Source organism: Schistocerca serialis, chromosome 6, assembly GCF_023864345.2.
Source record: "Schistocerca serialis cubense isolate TAMUIC-IGC-003099 chromosome 6, iqSchSeri2.2, whole genome shotgun sequence".
Taxonomy (NCBI): domain Eukaryota; kingdom Metazoa; phylum Arthropoda; class Insecta; order Orthoptera; family Acrididae; genus Schistocerca; species Schistocerca serialis.
The window spans coordinates 218,574,501-218,597,916 of NC_064643.1; the positions used below are offsets into that span (position 1 = coordinate 218,574,501).

At 43.6% G+C, this 23,416-nt stretch overlaps 1 protein-coding gene across 1 annotated transcript in view; it reads left to right on the forward strand.

Annotated features, from left to right (window-relative positions):
• Nucleotides 1-23,416, forward strand: part of LOC126484298 (macoilin-1) — a 176,845-nt gene that overhangs the window by 105,274 nt on the left and 48,155 nt on the right. The window contains exons 9-10 of the mRNA XM_050107729.1: nucleotides 10,090-10,299; nucleotides 21,926-22,084. Coding sequence (XP_049963686.1) covers nucleotides 10,090-10,299; nucleotides 21,926-22,084 — 369 coding nt within the window. The remainder of the gene's footprint in view (nucleotides 1-10,089; nucleotides 10,300-21,925; nucleotides 22,085-23,416) is intronic.

Consider the following 23,416-nt stretch of genomic DNA (forward strand, 5'->3'; position numbering starts at 1 on the left):
TGAACTATGAGTTTAATAAGTTGTGGTTGCAAAATACTAACACAAATTCTTTACAGAAGAATGGAAAGACTGTTAGAAGCTGACCTCGAGGAAGATCAGTTCGGATTCCAGAGAAATGAAGGAACACGCGGGGCAATATTGAGGCTATGACTTCTCTTAGAAGAGATGTTAAGGAAAAGCAAATGTATGTTTATAGCATTGGTAGAGATGGTGAAACCTTTTGACAGTGTTGATTAGAATACTCTCTTTTAAATTCTGAAGATAGCAGGGATAAAATACAGGGGGTAAAAGGCTATTTACAGATTGTACAGAAACCAGGTGGCAGTTACAAGAGTCAGAGGGCATGAAAGGGAAGCAACAGTTCGAAGGGAATGAGACAGAGTTGAAGCTTATCGCCAATGTTACTCGATCTCTACATTGAGCAAGCAGAAAGTTCAGGGAGAAGAATTAAAAACTTTGAGGTATGCTAATTATGTTATAATTTTCTTAGAGACAGCAAAGGACTCAGAAGAGCAGTTGAACAGAATGGACAATTTATTGAAAAGAGGATATAAGATGAACATCAACAAAAGCAAAAAAAGGATAATAGAATGTAGTCAAATGAACTAAGGTGATGCTGAGGGAATTAGGTTAAGAAATGAGGCACGTAAATTAAGAGATGTGTTTTGATATTTGGGTAGCAAAATAACTGATGATGGCTGAAGAAGAAGGATGTAAAATGTAGCCTGGCATAGCAGAAAAGCATTTTTGAAAAAGAAGTTTGTTAACATCGAGTATAGATTTAAGTTTCAGGAAGTCTTTCCTTAAAGTGGCGAACCTGGGCACAAAGGATTGAAAATTTGTATGGATGCTGATAACACTAGTTAACAATTTTAGATATTTTTCTGCATCTGGTTTGTAAATGGGTGGATTTACCTAATTTTAGGGTGCTGAATACACTGGTAAAATCAGTTTTTGCTATCACGTCACATTTCCTAGATACACAACAGAATAAAAACTAGTAATAGGAAAAACTGACACAATTAAGTAAAAAAAATATACATTCAGAACGTTTGAAATCAATGCTATTTTTTATGTATATATGGGCATGATGCCAATAAAAGGTCCGAATTAGTTCAGAAGATATTTTCTCCTTTAATCGTATTATTTTGGTTTTTGAAAAATGCAATGACGGAGCTCTTTCGTTTGCTGTTCCATCACTCTTCATAACAAGACCCCAGCAGTAGTCACCCATAATCGAAGGGTTCCAATGGCCTTGATAACAGTGTTCCATGGTAAGAATGTCTTGGTGAAAGCGTTCACCATGCTCGTCACTTACGGCTCCCAAATTTTCTGGGAAGAAATCAAGCTGAGAATGTAAAAAGTGAATTGTAAGCGACATTCTACACCCCATGTTCTCATACTGTCCAAAAGATCGTTCACAGTGGTGACTTAGTTTTTGTCTTTTCTGTTACCCAAAAAGCCCTTCACAATTGCTTTAAAAGAAGACCAAATAGCTAATTGGATATCTATGAGTTTGGTATCAAAGGTTGGATCTTTCAGCAATTTTTTTATTTGTGGTCCAACAAATATACCCTCTTTCAACTTTGCTTCATTTAATTTGGGAAACTTTTCTTTTAAATGATTGGAGGACACACCTTCTTTATCCAGAGCTTTTACCAAGTTCTTAAGACCCAACTTGATAGGAAGGGGAGGCAAAATGATTTTATTGGGCTCAAGCAAAGCTCTGTAAGGAGTGCAACAACTTTAAATCACAGCAAAGCTGCCATTCGTGATCCTTATATCTGATTGCCTCTAGCAGCAAAGCCATGGTTTCATAAGTTTCTTTCATGTCTACTGCGTAAGCCAAAGGTACTGATGAAAATGCATTGCCATTATGCAGTAGTACTGCTTCCAAGCTGGTTTTACTGGTGTCAATAAGTAGTCGCCACTCCTGTGGATTCTGTTGTACACCTAGCTGCATCATCAAACCATTGACATATCTACATACGCACATTGGATTCTGCATATCGAAATATTGAACAAAGGAAGCACATCTTCATCTGAAACAGGAAATTTTTTTCCCTTTAGCTAGAAGGATCTGTTGTTGCAGTCTTGACCCCCCAAGAGTTCAACTTGCTGATTTGAAAGTTTTAGATCACGAACAAAATCATTCAGTTCCTTTTGATTAAAGAGCTGAGGCGAAGTGTAATGATGTTAAGGGCAGTACTCTTCTATATGTTCAGTACTTTCTGATTCACTTGACATGGTGACTGGTTCCATGGCTTTCTAGTTACAGACAGGAACAGGCAACCCCTCATCATGGGGCACAGGCAAATGCACTGAAGATCCATTTAGATACTTAAAATAAAGTATGTCTAGTTTTGCTTGAATGTCCTGAAATATTTGTAAGACAGAAGTAACAGTCTGAATAATGATCATTAGGCTCACACCACACCATCTGAACAGCAGATGGCATGGCTCGGCATTTTCCTTTCAACGACTCAGTTAAAATTGTAGTACAGGTTATGCGGACAGTGTGAGCTGGAATATTTTTATCTTGTTCACCAACAGGACAACCAAAATACAATTTATATGCCTTCTTAACCAAATCGGTGATTGGTTTTCTTTGGACTTTTGGAATGAATTTCCCACACACATAACAAAAGTTGTCGGCGTTGTTTGCACAGCAACAACATTTACTAGTTGCCATTTTTCTTAGTGTAAGTTTTAAACACAAAAAGAGTGTACTATCTTTCACAGGAAACACTCACTGAGGATCTCTTTTGCACCACTAGATTACCACACCAACCATTTACTGATAACTTATAGATCCTCTGCAAATCAAAAACAAACAATTAAACATCAAAACAGAAGAACAGCAAAAAGCGAAATACCCCCCAAAAAACTTTAAAAATTCAGAAATAGTACGTGCTAGAACATTTTGAATGGTATATTTGGATTCTACACACCAAAATACTTACTAATTGATGTATCACATCCCAGATGCAAACTGGCTGTTGACTAGTGTAACCAAGCAGTGGAACGCCCCACAAACAAAGTACCACCACCACCACCATCATCATCATCATCATCATCATCACCACCACCACCTTCACCGTCATTTTTTCTGAATGTATTTGTATGCCATGTTTGGAAGTGAAACATGAACAAAAACAGTTTAGCAGGAAGAGAATAGAAGCTGTTGAAAAGTGGTGCTACAGAAGAATGCTGGCTATTAGACGGGTAGATCACATAACTAATGACGTGGTGTGGAACGGAATTGAAGACTGATTTGTGGCACAACCTGACTAGAAGAAGGAATTTGTTGATTGGACACATTCTGAAACATCAAGGTATTGCCATTTTAGAAGAAGAAGAAGAAGAAAGTGGTGGTGGTGGTGGTGGTGGTGGTGGTGGTGGTGGTGACATCTGAATTACAAGCAACTGTAAAGTATTTGGCGTTCCTAGAAGGGGCTCAGTGTTGCAACTCACAATTGTTGTTGTTGTTGTTGTTGTTGTTGTTGTTGTTGTTATCTTCAGTTCAGAGACTGGTTTGATGCAGCTCTCCATGCTACTCTATCCTGTGCAAGCTTTATCATCTCCAAGTACCTAGTGCAACCTACATCCTTCTGAATTTGTTCAGTGTATTCATCTCTTGGTCTCCCTCTATGATTTTTACCCTCTACACTGCCCTCCAATACTGATGGCTTAGAATATGCCCTACCAACCGATCCCTTCTTCTAGTCAAGTTGCGCCACAAATTTTGCTTCTCTCCAATTCTGTTCAATACCTCCTCATTAGTTATGTGATCTACCCATCTATCTTGAGCATTCTTCTGTAGCACCACATTTTGAAAGCTTCTATTCTCTTCTTGTCTAAACTATTCATCATCCACGTTTCACTTCCATACATGGCTACACTCCATACAGATACTTTCAGAAACGACTTCCTGACAAATTTATACTCAACGTTAACAAATTTCTCTTCGTCAGAAACACTTTCCTTGCCATTGCCATTCTACATTTTATATCCTCTCTGCTTCGACCATCATCAGTTATTTTGCTACCCAAATATCAAAACACATCTCTTAATTTACGTGCCTCATTTCTTAACCTAATTCCCTCAGCATCACCTTAGTTCATTTGACTACATTCTATTATCCTTTTTCTGCTTTTGTTGATGTTCATCTTATATCCTCCTTTCAAGACACTGCCCATTCCGTTCAACTGCTGTTCCAGGTCACTTGCTGTCTCTGACAGAATTGCAATGTCATCGACGAACCTCAAAGTTTTTATTTCTTCTCCATAGATTTTGATTCCTACTCCAAATTTTTCTTTTGTTCCCTTTACTGCTTGCTCAATATACAGATTGAATAACATCGGGGATAGGCTACAATCCTGTCTCACTCCCTTCCCAACCACTGCTTCCCTTTCATGCCCCTCGACACTTATAACTGCCATCTGCTTTCTGTACAAATTGTAAATAGCCTTTCGCTCTCTGTATTTTACCCCTGCCACCTTTAGAATTTGAAAGAGAGTATTCCAGTCAACATTGTCGAAAGATTTCTCTAAGTCTACAAATGCTAGAAACGTAGATTTGCCTTTTGTTAATCTATTTTCTAATACACTCCTGGAAATGGAAAAAAGAACACATTGACACCGGTGTGTCAGACCCACCATACTTGCTCCGGACACTGCGAGAGGGCTGTACAAGCAATGATCACACGCACGGCACAGCAGACACACCAGGAACCGCGGTGTTGGCCGTCGAATGGCGCTAGCTGCGCAGCATTTGTGCACCGCCGCCGTCAGTGTCAGCCAGTTTGCCGTGGCATACGGAGCTCCATCGCAGTCTTTAACACTGGTAGCATGCCGCGACAGCGTGGACGTGAACCGTATGTGCAGTTGACGGACTTTGAGCGAGGGCGTATAGTGGGCATGCGGGAGGCCGGGTGGACGTACCGCCGAATTGCTCAACACGTGGGGCGTGAGGTCTCCACAGTACATCGATGTTGTCGCCAGTGGTCGGCGGAAGGTGCACGTGCCCGTCGACCTGGGACCGGACCGCAGCGACGCACGGATGCACGCCAAGACCGTAGGATCCTACGCAGTGCCGTAGGGGAGCGCACCGCCACTTCCCAGCAAATTAGGGACACTGTTGCTCCTGGGGCATCGGCGAGGACCATTCGCAACCGTCTCCATGAAGCTGGGCTACGGTCCCGCACACCGTTAGGCCGTCTTCCGCTCACGCCCCAACATCGTGCAGCCCGCCTCCAGTGGTGTCGCGACAGGCGTGAATGGAGGGACGAATGGAGACGTGTCGTCTTCAGCGATGAGAGTCGCTTCTGCCTTGGTGCCAATGATGGTCGTATGCGTGTTTGGTGCCGTGCAGGTGAGCGCCACAATCAGGACTGCATACGACCGAGGCACACAGGGCCAACACCCGGCATCATGGTGTGGGGAGCGATCTCCTACACTGGCCGTACACCACTGGTGATCGTCGAGGGGACACTGAATAGTGCACGGTACATCCAAACCGTCATCGAACCCATCGTTCTACCATTCCTAGACCGGCAAGGGAACTTGCTGTTCCAACAGGACAATGCACGTCCGCATGTATCCCGTGCCACCCAACGTGCTCTAGAAGGTGTAAGTCAACTACCCTGGCCAGCAAGATCTCCGGATCTGTCCCCCATTGAGCATGTTTGGGACTGGATGAAGCGTCGTCTCACGCGGTCTGCACGTCCAGCACGAACGCTGGTCCAACTGAGGCGCCAGGTGGAAATGGCATGGCAAGCCGTTCCACAGGACTACATCCAGCATCTCTACGATCGTCTCCATGGGAGAATAGCAGCCTGCATTGCTGCGAAAGGTGGATATACACTGTACTAGTGCCGACATTGTGCATGCTCTGTTGCCTGTGTCTATGTGCCTGTGGTTCTGTCAGTGTGATCATGTGATGTATCTGACCCCAGGAATGTGTCAATAAAGTTTCCCCTTCCTGGGACAATGAATTCACGGTGTTCTTATTTCAATTTCCAGGAGTGTATAAGTCGTAGGGTCAGTATTGCCTCACGTGTTCCTACATTTCTACCGAATCCAAACTGATCTTCCCCGAGGTCGGCTTCTACCAGTTTTTCCATTCGTCTGTAAAGAATTCGCGTTAGTATTTTGCAGCCATGACTTATTAAACTGATAGATCGGTAATTTTCACATCTGTCAACACCTGCTTTCTTTGGGATTGGAATTATTATATTCTTCTTGAAGTCTGAGGGTATTTTGCCTGTCTCACACATCTTGCTCACCAGATGGTAGAGTTTTATCATGACTGGCTCTCCCAAGGCCGTCAGTAGTTCTAATGGAATGTTGTCTGCTCCCGGGGCCTTGTTTCAACTTAGGTCTTTCAGTGCTCTGTGAGACTCTTCATGCAGTATCGTATCTCCCATTTCATCTTCATCTACACCCTCTTCCATTTCCATAATATTGTCCTCAAGTACATCGCCCTTGTATAGACCCTCTATATACTCCTTCCACCTTACTGCCTTCCCTTCTTTGCTTAGAACTGGGTTTCCATCTGAGCTCTTGATATTCATACAAGTGGCTCTCTTTCCTCCAAAGGTCTCTTTAATTTTCCTGTAGGCACTATCTATCTTACCCCTAGTGAGATAAGCCTGTACATCCTTACATTTATCCCCTAGCCATCCCTGCTTAGCCATTTTGCACTTCCTGTCGATCTCATTTTTGAGGCATTTGTATTCCTTTTTGCCTGCTTCATTTACTGCATTTTTATATTTTCTCCTTTCGTCAATTAAATTCAATATCTCTCCTGTTACCCAAGGATTTCTACTAGCTCTTGTCTTTTGACCTACTTGATCCTCTGCTGCCTTCACTACTTCATCCCTCAGAGCTACCCATTCTTCTTCTACTGTATTTCTTTCCCCCATTCCTGTCAATTGTTCCCTTATGCTGTCCCCGAAACTCTGTACAACCTCTGGTTTAGTCAGTTTATCCAGGTCCCATCTCCTTGAATTCCCACTTTTTGCAGTTTCTTCAGTTTTAATCTATAGTTCATAAGCAATAGATTGTGGTCAGAGTCCACATCTGCCACTGGAAATGCCTTACAATTTAAAACCTTGTTCGTAAATCTCTGTCTTACCATTACATAATCTATCTGATACCTTCTAGTATCTCCAGGATTCTTCCATGTATACAACCTTCTTTTGTGATTCTTGAAACAAGTGTTAGCTATGATTAAGTTATGCTTTGTGCATAGCGTTATCTAGACCGTCTATATTCCTGGAGTGTCGCTAACGGCTTCCATTTTTCTGGTGAGAAATCGGTCTGTATGAACTTCTGGCATTACACGCAGTTTCTTCCACCGTCCTTTCACCTCAGTCTCGTTGCTCTCCCATTCGTGGAGACAACAAAATTTTTAGGTCTTACATTTGACAGGAAACTTTGCTGGTCTCCACATGTGTCTTACTTGGCTGCTCGTTGTACCCGTTCCCTAAATGTCCTCCGTGTTCTCAGCGGTACGTCATGGGGAGCAGATCGAATGGTCCTGCTTTGCTTATATTGGTCCATTGTCCGATCATAGCTTGATTACGGGATCTTTGTCTTCTCTTCTGCCCGGCCGTCGATCTTGCGCCGTCTAAACTCTATCCACCTTCAGGGGTTACATCTGGCGACTGGAGCATTCTACATCAGCCCTGTTGAGACTCTTTATTCTGAAGCTGCCGAATTACCGCTAAACTACCGGCGCGATATGTTGCTTTGTCAGTACGCCTGCCGCCTGATGTCAATGCCCGACCACCCATCATATTTCTCCTTCTTTAATGACTCTCTCGACCGTCAATATGGACTGTATGTCTCTGCCCTGTTACCTCCTGGAGTTCGCTTTTGTCGCTTGCTTCAGCAACTTGATTTTATCCTTCCCACGACTTTTCGAGTGGGTGAGAGCCCAACGCCACCTTGGCCCCAGGCTCAGGTTCGTGTTCACTTTGAACTCGGCTCGTTCCCGAAGGAGAGGACCGCGGGTTTGATCTACTGCTTGGGGTTTGTCGAACTTCATTCGAGGCTCACTAATAACATCTTTATTTGCACAGATGGCTCCAAGACTACTGCTGGCGTCAGATGTGCCTTTGTCGTTGGAGATGATACCTTTCAATACCGGCTCCTTGACCAGTGTTCAAGCTTTACAGCTGAGCTTTTTGCTCTCTATCAGGCTGTTCAGTATATCCGCCATCATCTTCATTCTCCCTATGCCATCTGCTCTGATTCTCTGAGTGCCATTCAGAGTCTCCGTGACCCATATTCGGACCACCCTCTCGTGCAACAAATTCAACGATCCCTTCAGTCGCTAGCTGATACCGACGCTCGTGTCCTTTTTTTTGTGGATTCCTGACCACGTTGGTGTGCCTGGGAACGAAGCTGCTGATGGTGCAGCCAAGGCTGCTGTCCTCCTGCCTGGGACAGTTTCCTTTTGTGTCCCATCAACTGATGTTAGTGGGGTTCTTTGTGAGCCCGTTTCATCATTGTGGCATGAGGTTTGGTCCTTTCTCCATGAAAATAAGCTTAGGGCCATCAAACCGATCCCGGCGGCTTGGACGACCTCCTCATGCCCTCCCCGGCGAGAGGAGGTCATTTTGGCCAGGTTGCGGATTGGGCATTGCCGATGATTTAGCCATCGCTACCTGTTGTCCGGTGACCCTGCCCCACAGTGCCCCTGTGGTCATCAATTGACGGTGTGCCATGTTTTATTGTCCTTTCCCCATTTTACTCACTCTCGTGTTGTCCTGTGTGTGCCGTCTACCTTACAGGAACTTCTAGCTGATGATGCTCGAGCAGCTGCCATGTCCTTAGTTTTATTACACTGACGGACTTGTCCGAAAAGATCTAACTCTTTTATTTTGTTTATCTGCGTCTTTGTAAGTACTTTCTGATGTTGCCCCCTTGCATTTTTCTACGCTATTAGTGCACTAACGTTTGTGACTGGATGCATAAGGGAGTTCCTCAGTTGGCCCAATATTGCTGTGTATTGCATTTGAAAAATGTCACATAAGACCTCCAGTATGATACTGAATGCTACACCATGTTTGAAGATAGAGAAGAACTGGTTATTGCTCTTGATACACGCTTTGGTTGCGAGCTGCCACGTCCTCCACAGAAACTGCATAGTAGCAGTATTCCATTCCTCATGTTTCTTCTTACTATATATGGATTTAAAATATCTGTGAATTATTGTCTAGCAGTAAGTGGCGATTATTGAAGAGCAAAAATGAAAAGTATGAATGTTTTATCTACCACAAAGATACTTTTGCAGTAGAAAACTGTTGGAAAATAACAGTAGTGGTGACACAGCTATCACTCTGCACAGTATTTTGCAACATTTTATTTCCACTAGTTACCACACACAGTACAAAGAACTTTGTAACTGGAAAACCGTCCAGTAAAGAAGTTTGCCATCTGCAGTGGTTATTTTGCAGATCTTATGGACTCGCTCCTCAGGAATGGAATCAACCAACTACAAAAACATCGGACTAACTGCATCAACCTAGAAGTGTACTACATAAAAAAAAATTGAAGGGGTCAGCAGAAGAAAGTGCTAACACAAGAGAGCATATTTCAAGGTATTGCATGTCATATCATTGGCTAAATTTCAAGACAAGTTAAAACAGTTTATGCAGTAGAAAGCACTTTTTAGCAATATGTACGAAACTCGACGTTACCAGCAGATGATGCTTTCAAAAATGGAGCAGATAAAGTGACCGGCCTGAGACTAACAAAATTGAGAATTAGCCCTTTATTCTGCTGGACCCGTTCTATTATATTGATATTTCAATTGATCTATAGGATGAGAGTTTGCAGGACCTTTGTTTTAAATATTTCCTGACTCGCTTGAACCATTGACAACTGAAATGTGTGGCAACAATACTTCTTTCCTTTGATTATAACGGTATAGAATTACTGGTTGCATGAGTTTATATTTTCAGAACTGATTATGTATACAATGTGTATTTTATGAATTTGAACATTGATAGTGGCAAAAAAACACTTTTTTCTAGAAAATAGGTCTATTGTTGTAGCTTAAGTGTTCATTTATTTCCAGGTCGGTGAATGATTTTGATGTAAATGAGGTTGAAAAAGACAAAAGTGCAAAAATATCTGTTCAGTCCTTGAAGACTAATTCTTCAAGTAGATGGAGCAGTAATCAATCCCGTGAAAATGCTCAGCGTGAAAGAAAAAATAAAGTTAACCGTGATGTTAATCGTGAAAATGCAGAAGGCAGTGTATCATGTAAAGACGAGTATTATGCAAGGTAAGTCTTCAACAAAACGTAGTTTTTCTTTAAAACAACAATGTAAGAAGCAATGAAAGTTTGAATACAAAAAACCTGCAAATTGTGAGCTTCATTGAAACTCAGTGCCCAAGGGTGGTCTTCTCAACCATCTGTCATTCAGCCATTCACTGGCCAGTGGCTGCTGGAATAGACTCTTCAGCATGTTAAATACGACCCCCAGGCATACACACTGAGTGCATCTTGTGTTCTTTCCTGTGCCTTGCTGCCATTTCTATAAGGTGTATCATTATTCACTGTACATTTAACTCCCAATGATTAATAGACCATAACGTGTAGGCTTTCACAGCCAGCAGCTTGATTAATGAAAATTGCCAGGCTAAGAGGCCATAGTCAAACATTAGAAATTCTTCCTCCTGATATTTTGTTGCCAACTGCGAGCAACATCTTCCAAGGTGAGTCAACGACTGGCTATTCGGCCGTGGGGGTCCTGTTTGTATAGAGGGCACCAGCACTCATCACATGCTGTCGACAGTAAAACTGTCTCTGACTAACGTCATTACTCTCTATCAAAGGTAATTGATTGTCACATTGTTGGTACAAAGTCGACTGCCATATCTTATCTAATTTTAAGCCTTATTTTATGTGAAAATTATTTAATATTTCTGTATGAACATGCTTAATGCTACATCTGAAAATTTCCTGAAATAACCTATTTCACATGTAGTTTAGGGGTTCTCCAGAATTGCTTTGTTTGTGTGCTTGATTTAGGCATACCAAAGATGGTTAATTTTCCCTAAGGAAAAATGTATGAACAGCTATACTTCCCGACTAGAGCTGTTTATGTCACCAGTGGTTTCGTAAGTGTCACACACACGGATCTCAGCACCCTCATATTCAATGTGCTTTGTCTGGTAATCATAGGGCGCAGTTGTTTAAGCCAAGCATGTCCTTCGTTGGTGTTGTATGTGTTCCTCTTCTGTGAATGTAAGATCCAATCAGCCAGAGGTCTGACTTTCTCATGGAATTACATTGGATGTGTGTACGGAATAATTTGTTCACAATGTAGATCATGTTATGTGTTACTGGAATATCATTAATGTAGAGCTTAAACAGCAGGGCCCCCAAGATGCTGCCTTCGTGTACTCTGGCTTGAATGCCATGTTGTGTTGATTGTTTGCCCTCAGTGTTGTTGTTGAAACTTCTGTTTGTGAGATATGAATGTAAGAGACTTAAATGTCTGTCAGGGAAACCAGCGTTGCTGAGTTTGCTGATGAGGCCATTTTGCCAGAGACAATCAAAGGCTTTTTCAATGCCTGGGAACACAGCCATTGTTGCTTTGCGGAATTGTGGCTGTCTGTTATCTTGTATACTATACGGAGGAGTTGTTGCATTGTAGAATGGCAATTACTGAAGCCAAATTTCCCCCGTCTCAGGGTGTCATAATTGATGCGGTTGGTTTAGAATCACATTCTCACCTGTCTTACTGAGCAACTTCAGAGACTGATGGGTCAGTAATTCTGTGGGATGGAGTGGTGTTTCCCTGGCTTCCTGATAAAACAACCTCGGACGCCTTCCAAAAGGCAGAGAAGTATTGGTGTCATAGGATGGTATTTGTCATGTTTATCGTGTATATACCCTGATTTTATGGTTTTACTTGGTTCTTCAAGTAAATACAGAGAATATTCACATGTTATGTCAAGCTAATTTCTGGTGACAACTGTTTACATTTGAAGAATACAAACAACAAGGTGGTGAATTATCTGGAAAACCTGTAAAATCAGGAAATCTCAGGGAAATTGAACTTACTGGAAAAGTTGGATAAATCTTAGGGAATTCTGATATAATCTGAAGGGAGTTTAACTGTTTGTTGACAAAAAGAAATATGCTGTCATATTGTTACAAATCACTCTAAGAGTTTGCTTCATAAACTGGGAGTCATAGTCATAGAAGGAAAGGTGAAGTAGTACATTGAATTGTTTACATTTATTACTTGTTTACAGCCATGTGTGGTGCACTTGTCAGCCTCAGGAACCTCCGTTATTATCTGTGGCCTCCCAGGCTGCAGCTGCATTTCGCATTACATAATTGTCAATACTACTGTGTGTAACTCACACTTGAGAATATCCCTCCCAGGGGGTCCACAACCCTTTTGTGGACACGTGCGTAGCGAGCACAGGACCCCGAGCTAATGTGGCCCTCCTTCCTTTCCGGGCTGCATACCTTCCCTTCCCTTTCCGCATCCCTCCCCGTCCCCCATCTTCGCCCCCTCCCCCCCCCCCCCACCTCTGGCTCTTTCCTTCCCTTTCTCCCCCTCTGGGAGTATGGTTTGTGCCTACGTCCGGAGACGGACGCTCGAAACTGTTCCAAATTCCTATTTTCTACACGTGCAAGTCCTCGTCCTTCTTCTGTCCTTCCCTTTTCCTTCCCTCTTATCTTTGCTCTTTTCTCGGCTGCGGCGTTTGAGACCCCCTCTTCTTTCCTTTCCCTTTCTCTTTTTTCCTCCCTGTGCGTGTCTGAAGGCCGACCCACGCACTTCCATGCGTAGCCGGTGACGGGGTAACGCGTAATTCCCCGCCCCGGGTAGACAGGTAGGACACGTACGTAACCCCTGGTAACGGCCAGGCCCAGGGAGGGGTGATTACCCGAGCTGATACCTTCCGAAAGTGCCGATTGGTCCCTCCGTCCGTTTGTCGGGAGGTGTGACCTGAGGTGTGAACAATCACCTAAGGCGGGTGTGCCCTCGGTGAGGGCCCCCACAAGGGAGGAGCGCGCCATCGGAGACGCCGGTAATCATGGGGGATTCTTCCGCAATGGTTTCCTCACCTTCCACTATGTCTGCTCACAAACGTAAGTTCACTGAGTCTCAGCCACAGACGGTTCTTCCATCGTTGCCACAGTTCCTTGTTGTTTCTCGGTCTGACGAAGGTCACGACTTTTCCACGGTCAACCCTTTCATTATTCAGAAAGGTGTCGACGCAATTGCGGGTCCTGTAAAGTCTTGTTCCAGATTACGGAATGGCACCCTGTTGTTAGAAACACACAGTGCCCTCCAGGCTCAAAAATTGCTGCGTACTTCTCTGCTCCACACCTTCCCTGTCTGGGTGGAACCGCACTGTACCTTAAATTCCTCGCGTGGAGTCGTTTATACCCGCTCCCTCGATGGATTGTCTGACGAAGAAATTCAGCACTACCTGTCTGACCAGGGCGTCACGGCTGTTCATCGGGTTATGAAAAGGGTTGACTCGAACATCATTCCAACCCGCACTGTCTTCTTGACACTTGACAAAGTTCAACTCCCATCAAAAATCAAAGCAGGCTATGAGATAATTTCCGTTCGCCCTTATGTCCCAAACCCTACGCGTTGCTATCGATGTCAGCGGTTCAATCACACCAGCCAGTCCTGTTCCAATCCGGCCAAATGTGTTACGTGTGGCAAGGATGCCCATGAGGGTGCTTGTCCACCTCCATCCCCTCGCTGCATCAACTGTATGGGAGACCACGCTGCTTCCTCTCGAGATTGCCCCGTTTTTAAGGACGAAAAGCTCATCCAGGAAATAAGAGTGAAGGAAAAGGTGTCGACCTTTGCTGCTCGAAAGTTACTCGCCAGTCGACAGCCCACCATGCCTCAGAAAGGAAAATACAGCACTGTCCTTGCTTCTCCTCGGCCAACAAAGGAGGCGGCCACGCAGACTTGTGACCTCACCTTTAGTACCACGGTCGTCAGATCGGCCAGCGCAAAGATCGCCCGTTCAACCTCACCTCTTTCGCCTGCCCACTCTATGGCTCACCCTTCGTCGGGTTCTGCTAAATCTCGAGCCCAAAAGTCAGACACCAAGTCTTCGAAAAAAGAGCATTCTCGTGAAGAGTTTTTACGTACTGCAACTTCACAACCATCGGTTCCTCCTTCATCTGAACATCATACTTCCAAGAAGGCTACGAAGAAACACAGTTCCTCTCCTTCTCCGCCAAGGCGTGTCCCATCTACAGCACCACCTGGCGGAAATCGCCCTCGGCCGTCTTCTGTGTCGCCGAGGCGCACTGCTGGTGGCCGGTCAACTGGCCGATCGTTGGTGGCAGGAGCTGCTCCTGACCAACCTATGGATCAGGATCTTCTGCCTTCGACTGAATGCCATTCCATGCTGTCGGTCGCAAGCTCTGAGCAGTCGTTGAGTTGACAGCACCCTTGGTCACGTTCCTCCATTTTCTGTTCACCCTATGTCCATTATCCACTGGAATATCCGCGGCATTCGAGCCAATCGGGATGAATTGTCGATCCTCTTACGATCCTACTCGCCGGTCATCTTCTGTCTTCAGGAAACAAAGCTGCGTCCCCACGACTGCTTTGTTCTCCCTCATTTTCAGTCCGTCCGATATGACCTCCCCTCTGTTGAAGGCACTCCAGCCCATGGAGGACTCATGATTCTGCTCCATGATACTCTCCATTATCACCCAATCCCCTTAAACAGTTCCTTCCAAGCTGTCGCCGTCCGTCTTTCCCTTTCTGGATACACATTCTTTCTTTGTACGGTATACATTCCATTGTCCACACCAATGGCACGAGCTGATCTCCTTCATCTTCTTGATCAGCTTCCACCCCCCTTTTTGCTGGTTGGGGACTTCAATGCCCACCACCCGCTTTGGGGATCTCCACATCCTTGTCCACGTGGCTCACTATTGCTAGACGTCTTCCACCAAGCGGATCTAATCTGCCTCAACACTGGGGTCCCCACATTTTTGTCTGCCTCCACGACAAATTTATCTCATTTGGACCTTGCGGTCGGTACTGTTCCGCTAGCTCGGCGCTTCGAATGGTTCGCCCTTGATGATACACACTCGAGTGACCACTTTCCATGTGTTCTTAGACTGCAGCCTCAACTGCCATATATGCGCTCGCGACGCTGGAAGTTTGCCCAAGCCGATTGGACACTTTTTTCGTCTCTAGCGACATTCGATGACCGTCGCTTTCCCAGCGTCGACGATGAGGTCACACATGTTACCGACGTTATTCTCACAGCTGCGGAACGTTCAATACCACGCACCTCCAAATTGCCCCGGCGCCCCCCCAGTTCCTTGGTGGAACGAGGCATGCCGTGACGCAATACGTGAGCGGCGACGTGCTCTTCGCATTTTCCGTCACCATCCAACTTTGGCCAACTGTATCCGATATAAGCAGCTCCGCGCGCGATGCCGTCGCGTCATCCGCGATAGCAAGCAGGCAAGCTGGAAATTCTTTATTAGCTCATTTAACACCTTCACTCCCTCCTCGGAAGTTTGGAGTCGGCTTCGACGGTTCTCAGGCGCGCCTAGTTTCTCCCCGGTCTCTGGGCTCACTGTCGCAATTTCTAACTCATTGGGTCAGCACTTTGCTGAGATTTCGAGCTCTTCAAATTACCCGCCAGCATTTCTCCCGAAGAAACGTGCAGCGGAAGTGCGACATCTTGCTTTCTCCTCTCAAAATCTTGAAAGCTACAATACTGTTTTCTCCATGCGGGAACTCCAACATACCCTCTCTTCTTCTCGCTCCTCCGCCCCAGGACCGGATGGTATCCATGTCCAAATGTTGCTGCATTTATCAACCCATAGCCTGCGTTACCTGCTTCGCCTTTATAATCGAATTTGGACCGACAGTACCTTTCCCAGGCGATGGCGGGAAGCTATTGTCGTTCCCGTTCCGAAACCTGGAAAGGACAAACATCTCCCCTCTAGCTATCGCCCCATTTCTCTCACGAGTAGTGTCTGTAAGGTTTTGGAGCGTATGGTGAATTACCGTTTAGCTTGGTGGCTGGAATCCCGCAGTCTTTTAACACCAGCCCAATGCGGATTCCGAAAGCATCGTTCTGCCGTTGACCATCTTGTTGCTCTCTCCACTTATATCATGAACAATTTTCTCCGGAAACGCCAAACGGTAGCAATATTTTTTGATCTGGAGAGAGCATACGATACCTGTTGGAGGACAGGCATCCTCCGCACACTGTTGTCTTGGGGCTTTCGAGGCCGGCTGCCCCTTTTTCTTCGCGAATTTATGGCAGAGCGCACATTTAGGGTGCGGGTGAACACTACTCTCTCCCGTACTTTCTCTCAAGAAAACGGGGGACCCCAGGGCTCCGTGCTGAGTGTTGTACTGTTTTCCATCGCCATTAATCCAATTATGGATTGTCTCCTTCCTGATGTCTCGGGCTCCCTCTTTGTGGATGATTTTGCGATCTACTACAGCTCTCAACGGACCAGCCTTCTTGAAAGACGTCTTCAAGGATGTCTCGATCGCCTCCACTCGTGGAGCATCGAAACCGGCTTCCGTTTCTCACCCAGTAAGACCGTTTGTGTTAATTTTTGGCGACGTAAGGAGTTTCTTCCGCCCTCCTTACATCTAGGTCCTGTCAACCTTCCGTTTTCCGACGTCGCTAAATTCTTGGGTCTTATGTTTGACAGAAAACTGTGCTGGTCCTCCCACGCTTCCTATCTTTCGGCTCGCTGTCTGCGTTCCCTTAACACCCTCCGTGTCCTGAATGGTACCTCCTGGGGAACGGACCGAGTGGTCCTTCTCCGCCTCTATCGCGCCTTAGTGCGCTCGAAATTGGATTATGGAAGCATAGTCTACTCCTCTGCTCGGCCGTCTATTCTTCGGCGTCTCGGCTCTATCCACCACCGTGGGTTACGTTTAGTGTCTGGAGCTTTTTACACCAGCCCTGTGGAAAGCCTTTATGCTGAGACTGCTGAACCTCCGCTGTCCAATCGGCGGGCAGTCCTTCTGAGTCGTTATGCTAGCCATCTGTCTTCCATGCCTGCTAATCCAGCCCATGACCTTTTTTTCGACACCTCCTTTGATGTCGGGTATGCAGGCCGCTCCTCCTCCCTCCTACCCCCGGGAGTCCGCTTCCGTCAACTGCTCCATTCTCTTTCCTTCCGCTTTCCTAAAACCTTCTTGACAACTTGGGGTACAGCACCGCCTTGGCTCCGTCCCCGGATCGACTTGCTCAGAGACCTATGTCAATTTCCCAAGGATGGTACCCCTACACTTGTTTACCGTCGGGCATTTGCTGCTCTATGTGCACAAATGACGGAAGCCACATTTATTTACACCGATGGCTCGAAAACATCGTTAGGTGTAGGGAGTGCCTATATTGTTGGCGACACCCCAAATCACTTTCGGCTTCCCGACCAGTGTTCGGTTTATACTGCGGAGCTTTACGCTGTTCTCCAGGCTGTCCACTACATCCGCCGCCATCAGCGTAATCTGCTCAGATTCTCTCAGCTCTCTCCTAAGTCTCCAAGCTCTTTACCCTGTGCACCCTCTGGTCCACCGGATTCAGGACTGTCTGCGCTTGCTCCACCTGAGGGGCGTCTCAGTGGCGTTCCTCTGGCTCCCGGGACACGCTGGTATCTGTGGGAATGAGGCGGCCGATATAGCGGCCAAGGCTGCAGTCTCTCTTCCTCGGCCAGCTATTCAGTCTCTTCCGTTTACCGATCTCCGGAGCGGTTTATGTCGCCAAGTTGCTCATTTATGGCATGCGCATTGGTCAACACTTCCCCATAATAAATTGCGGGAAGTGAAAGCCCTTCCTTGCGCTTGGACCTCTTCCTCCTGAACGCGTCGTCGTCGGGAGGAGGTAATTTTAGCTAGACTCCGGATAGGGCACTGTCTTTTTAGCCATCGACATCTTTTAAGCGGTGATCCTCCCCCACTCTGTCCCCACTGCTCTCATCTGTGGACGGTCAGACACCTTTTAATTGAATGCCCCTATTTTAATCCGTTACGCTCCCGTCTACAGCTATCGCCTGATCTATCGTCGATTTTAGCAGATGACACGCGCTCAGTCGACCGCGTTCTACAGTTTATTAGTGACAGTGAAATGACGTCAGTCATTTGAAGCTTTTTTTGGGGACAACCAACCCCTTTTTATAGTGGATTTTTAAGCATTCCTTCTGCCTTTAGTTTTTCAAATTTTATGACTTTGTTCCCATTGCTGCTGATTTTAAATTTCGTTTTTTTGCTGTTTCCTACGTCACGGGCTGGGCGCTAATGACCATAGAAGTTTTGCGCCCTAAAACCACCAAAAAAAAAAAAAAAAAAACTTTGAGAATATATCACGCAACTTGAATTTAGCATTCGCACACAGCAAATGTTGTTTTCTTTTTTAAAAGATAATTTATGTACTCAGATCCATATGTGTGCACAATTATTTTGTAGATCAGCACTGAATTTTTAGGCACCGGTTTTTCTTTAGTATTTATTGTCTTTCTTTACTGTGGTCTCTTGCATAGGTCTCTCTTTCACTATTACAGTCCTAACCTGCTTCTTAGATGTTTCATTTCACAAGCTTGTATCCTGCTGAACTGCCTTTTATACATTACCCACGTTCCTGATGAATACCTGAGTATTCGATCATAGTATGCTCAGTATAATATTTGTTTAAAGTTGTTTACTTAAAGTCATTTAGTATTTCAATGTTGCGACTATGAAACTGTTTCTGTTGGTTGCCCAAATCATCCCATTTCTAACTAGTGAATGTTGCATGAATTGTCTTCAATCCGACAAGTTCCTCAGTACAGTCCTATCCAGTTATTGTCTCAATACCTTTGGATAATTTGCCATAAACAACAGCACTACTATGAAAAATGTCTGGTTTGAAAAATTATGTGCCATGTCATTGCTATCAAGATCTATTGATATTACTTTACAGTAACAATGGTTTGAAGCATGTTGCTGCAAAGGTTTTTCATACACATGAGGATTCCTCACGATGGGACACCACGGTGTGGAATGGTGATGTGCAGTGATAATGATGAAAATTCTAAAGGTGGCCAGAGCCTATAACTTACAGAATTATTGATAAAACTGTAAATAAACTGTTGTTTTGTGTACACTGTTTTGGTTTAACCACTAACATCTCCATCAGTATACTCATAAAATTGAAGTTGTAGGATGTTCTGCTCTTTTTTGTGATGTCACTAGTTTTATCAACCAGACTACCAAAATCCTACAGCAGAATTAGGGGCAGCCGCTATGTTGTCTTGACAGATGTATCTAGTGTTTTCCATAGTTGCTGCATTTTTCCAAGTGCTTACTCCATTATTTCAGGTGTAACATGTATTTTCTTTGCAAATTGCATATGGCACTTCATCTGCATTTGTAAAAAGAAAAGGGGAGGGTTTGTTTGCTGTCAGTGTCAGTATTGATTTTTATTTTCTTCTACTGCAGAATGAGCAGAGTTATTCACTGGTAAATTTATCATCAGTTTTACCTTAGCTTCTTTTGGTGTTGGGGAAAAAAATTCATATTGTATTCAGAATATGTTAGTTACTGGTGTGAATGGCAGTGCTAGTTTAAAATCCATTGTCTTCAGGCTGCTTTGTTTAAAGCACCACAATGGACCATTTGGAATCTGATTGTGGGCACAGATGTTTCTAATCTAGTGTACTTAGTTTGTAGTTGAGAGGATTACATCACTTGTGTAACTGTGTTACCAAGTACTGAATGATTGAACACGACTTTCTGAACAACAAATAAGTAATTGATGACAATATTAGAAAGGGGAAATGCTAACTGCTTTAAAGATGACACATGAGATGCAGACAACAGAACGAAAAGACTGTTACACACGTAGCTTTTGGCCAAAGCCTTCTTCACAAAAGAAAGAAACACACACATACACACACACACCCACACACACCAACACACACGTCATGTATACATGGCTGTCCCTCTGGCTGCTGCAGCCAGAGAGAGTGGTCATTTATGCATAAGATGTGCTTGTTTGTGTGAGTGTGTGCTTGCTTAGCTTTTTTTTTCTCTCCTCTGAAGGAGGCTTTGGCTGAAAGCTATGTGTGTAACAGTTTTTTTCGTCGTGCTTTTCTGTACTCAATGTGTCCTCTGTAAGGTATACAGAAAATTCATATTTTTTCTTAAAACATTGAAAGCAATAATCTTTGAAACATTAATATCATGCAGTTTTTAACACAAAATCTTTCAAAATATTTAAAGGTAGTTACTGAAATTCTAAATTACCCAAAATTTCCTTTCTCTTTAACGTTAGGAATTACAACCTTTAAAAAATAGTACACTCCAAGGTATTTAGAGTAATCAAAGAAGTTCTGGATTTCCCAAGTTTCCTTTTTCTTTAAACATTAAAACAAATAACTTAAATTTAAAATCATCCTTGGTATTCTTTCTAAACCAAGTAAGCTTAAGTTCAGAAACTCTTTAATGTTAGTGCACTGTAACTGGCCATAGAGATGCTGACATGTGAATGACTTAACGCCAGTTCACCCAATCCAGTCGTGAGAAAATCGGCATTGGAGCAGTTACAGAAGAACCACTAACAAAATTTATTACAATTCACTGAAATGTAACATGCACTAATGTGACCACACACAAATCAACCTCTTGAATGTTACGCACACAATTCAACACGATTTACAAAACCACGAAGGTCTAAAACAGAAATGCATCCGATTACCCACATATACATAGAAATTTGCAGAACATTACGAGGGTACAATTTTGTGACACTACAGTCAACAATAAACTCAACTCGCTCTTCAGCACAAAATCCCAGAGGAATACTGTTCGAGCAAAGGTGAATGGCCCAGTTCAAATTCAAAACGGGATGCCGACGCTCCCAAAATCGGTAGGATTGCAAGGCACTAGTTCCGAAATGATGCACTCCTCTCTATTCGCCATCTAAACAGCGACCCATCATGCAGATGACACCAAAGCACTTCTCGCACTTGCACATGCTTAAAACTGTTATCCATGCCTGGCATCTCTGACCACAGAACAATTTTACTTTGCATAAAGGCATGCTGACGCCAGAGATCGATACCGTCCGCATGTATGCATCACGTGTATAATACTAAAAGTAGTAAAGTAAGCTTTCCAGTAGGAAAAGCCTGGAAATCTTGGGGAAATTCTTCGATGGTATAAAATCGTCACTCGGAACAACGGTACTACCTCTTAGGTCTTCATTGCTTGTTGGACATAGAATAAATATTTAATACATATCTCTTTTATAATTCAAAACTCTTTCTGTCTGCAACAATTATTTGTTGCTCTTTACTGCTTTTTTTCTTTTTCTTTTTAAAAAAGCGTGGTCTGTAACATCTAACTATGGTTTTTTTGTTTTCTCCATGCAGGCTTAGCTGCCACTTTTTGCATTCTGTTCACACAGCTGTTACGTAGAAATACTGCATAGACAGTAACATTCTTATGACAGTTACTATGAAGAAACATTTCATATCACTTTTTGTCATTTCCTTCATTTCTGTGTTGTGAGAAATTATGATTAAAAGTAACCACCAACAGAAAGTTTTCAGTTTAGTTACACAGTAGATAACAACAGTGTATTACATTTGAAGAAAAGAGTTTCTATCTTTTTGGAATAGGTTTAGGATACAGATTGAATCAATTGTGTGTAACTTTTGAAATAGTATATCCTCTTTTGCATATTCACAATATGAATGAAAAAGCTGACATGTTGGATTTCATTTAAGTCAGTGGTGTATAGGATTTGATCTCTGTTTGTGATTGTCAACAGCCAGTTTCTGTGTTGTTAAGTGTACAACTTCATGTTTCAGATTTTGTCACATAGAACAGTTGCTGAACATATATAATTCAACCTGCACAAATTTATTTCATATTTTACAGGTTAGAAGCTGATGTAAGAAGGTTCAAAGTTGATCTGCAGCTGAGCAGACAAGTAGAACAGGAACTGCGTAGCCAGATAAGCACACTTGTATCTGGCGAGCAGAGTGTTAAAAACGAGCTTTCTCAGCTTCAGCAGGATAATGATAACCTTCAGTCAAAGTAAGTGTGTTACCTTGTATCATAGATTTTGAAACTTAGTTTTTACAATTTTCCAGTGATGAACAAATGATGTAGTGTGAAATTTTAAGTTTTAACAAAAATTTTATTGTAAATGTAAAATTATATTTTAAATATTCCGCATATTTATTTCATTTTACAATGTTTGATGTCGGATCCATAAATCACTAGCTTGAACAATACAGTATGTGTTCATTATGTTTACTGCAAACTTGGTTGTGGTTGTAATGGCTCCTCTAAATCTTGTCTTCACATTACGCTTTCTTTCACATTACATTTCTTCTTGTCCTTCTTCCTGGTATCTCCCCAGTGGAGAAGAAAGTAAACTGGGAAAGAGAGTCTTTTGTGAGAGCTTTGTAATCAGGTACTGTGGGGTGACCTATAAGAAGATCAGTGGAGCAGGATTTATGGTCTTTTGGAAGCATGTAAAAGATTGGTATACAAGGTGGTGGGTGACATTACTGGCGTGAGGTGAGAGTGGGTTAGAGTGACAGGTTCTGGTATGGACTTAATGCTTTGACAAACTACTGGAGGCTGCTTTGGTTTTTTGGAATGGGGTCATAGTAGTGAGAGATTCATAAGCAGAAGTGTTGAAAAATGTACAGAGAGAAATAGTCATTGCTGTTGATGATTACAGTACTGAACCCTTGTCAGTGGGAAGAGGGATAAACTCGGAATTGGATTAAGGTCACCAGTAGATGTTCTTTCCATGTTGTCTACCAGCTGTTTTGTAGTAACCATAAAGTGCGGGGGTGTAGAAGCACCCAGTAACACACCACATCGTTAATGACTACAGCAGTTATCTCAGTACCTGTGCCATATTATCTTAAGATTCATGTTGGCTGACATAGAAAATATATTCCTTAGTGTAGACTACTAGAATAAATTAGTTTCCAGGATATCAGCCTCTCCATTTGTATGACTGATGAGAAGAAAGGGTCCGCAGCCACAAATAGTTTGCGTCATCATCATCATTTAAGACTGATTATGCCTTTCAGTGTTCAGTCTGGAGCATAGTCCCCCTTATAAAATTCCTCCATGATCCCCTATTCAGTGCTAACATTGGTGCCTATTCTGATGTTAAGCCTACTACTTCAAAATCATTCTTAACTGAATCCAGGTACCTTCTCCTTGGTCTACCCTGACTCCTCCTACCCTCTACTGCTGAACCCACGAGTCTCTTGGGGCCTTGCTTCTCCCATACGTGTAACATGACCCCACCATCTAACCCTTTTCGCCCTGACTGCTACGTCTATAGTGTTTTTTATTCCCAGCTTTTCTTTGATTTCCTCATTGTAGACACCCTCCTACCAT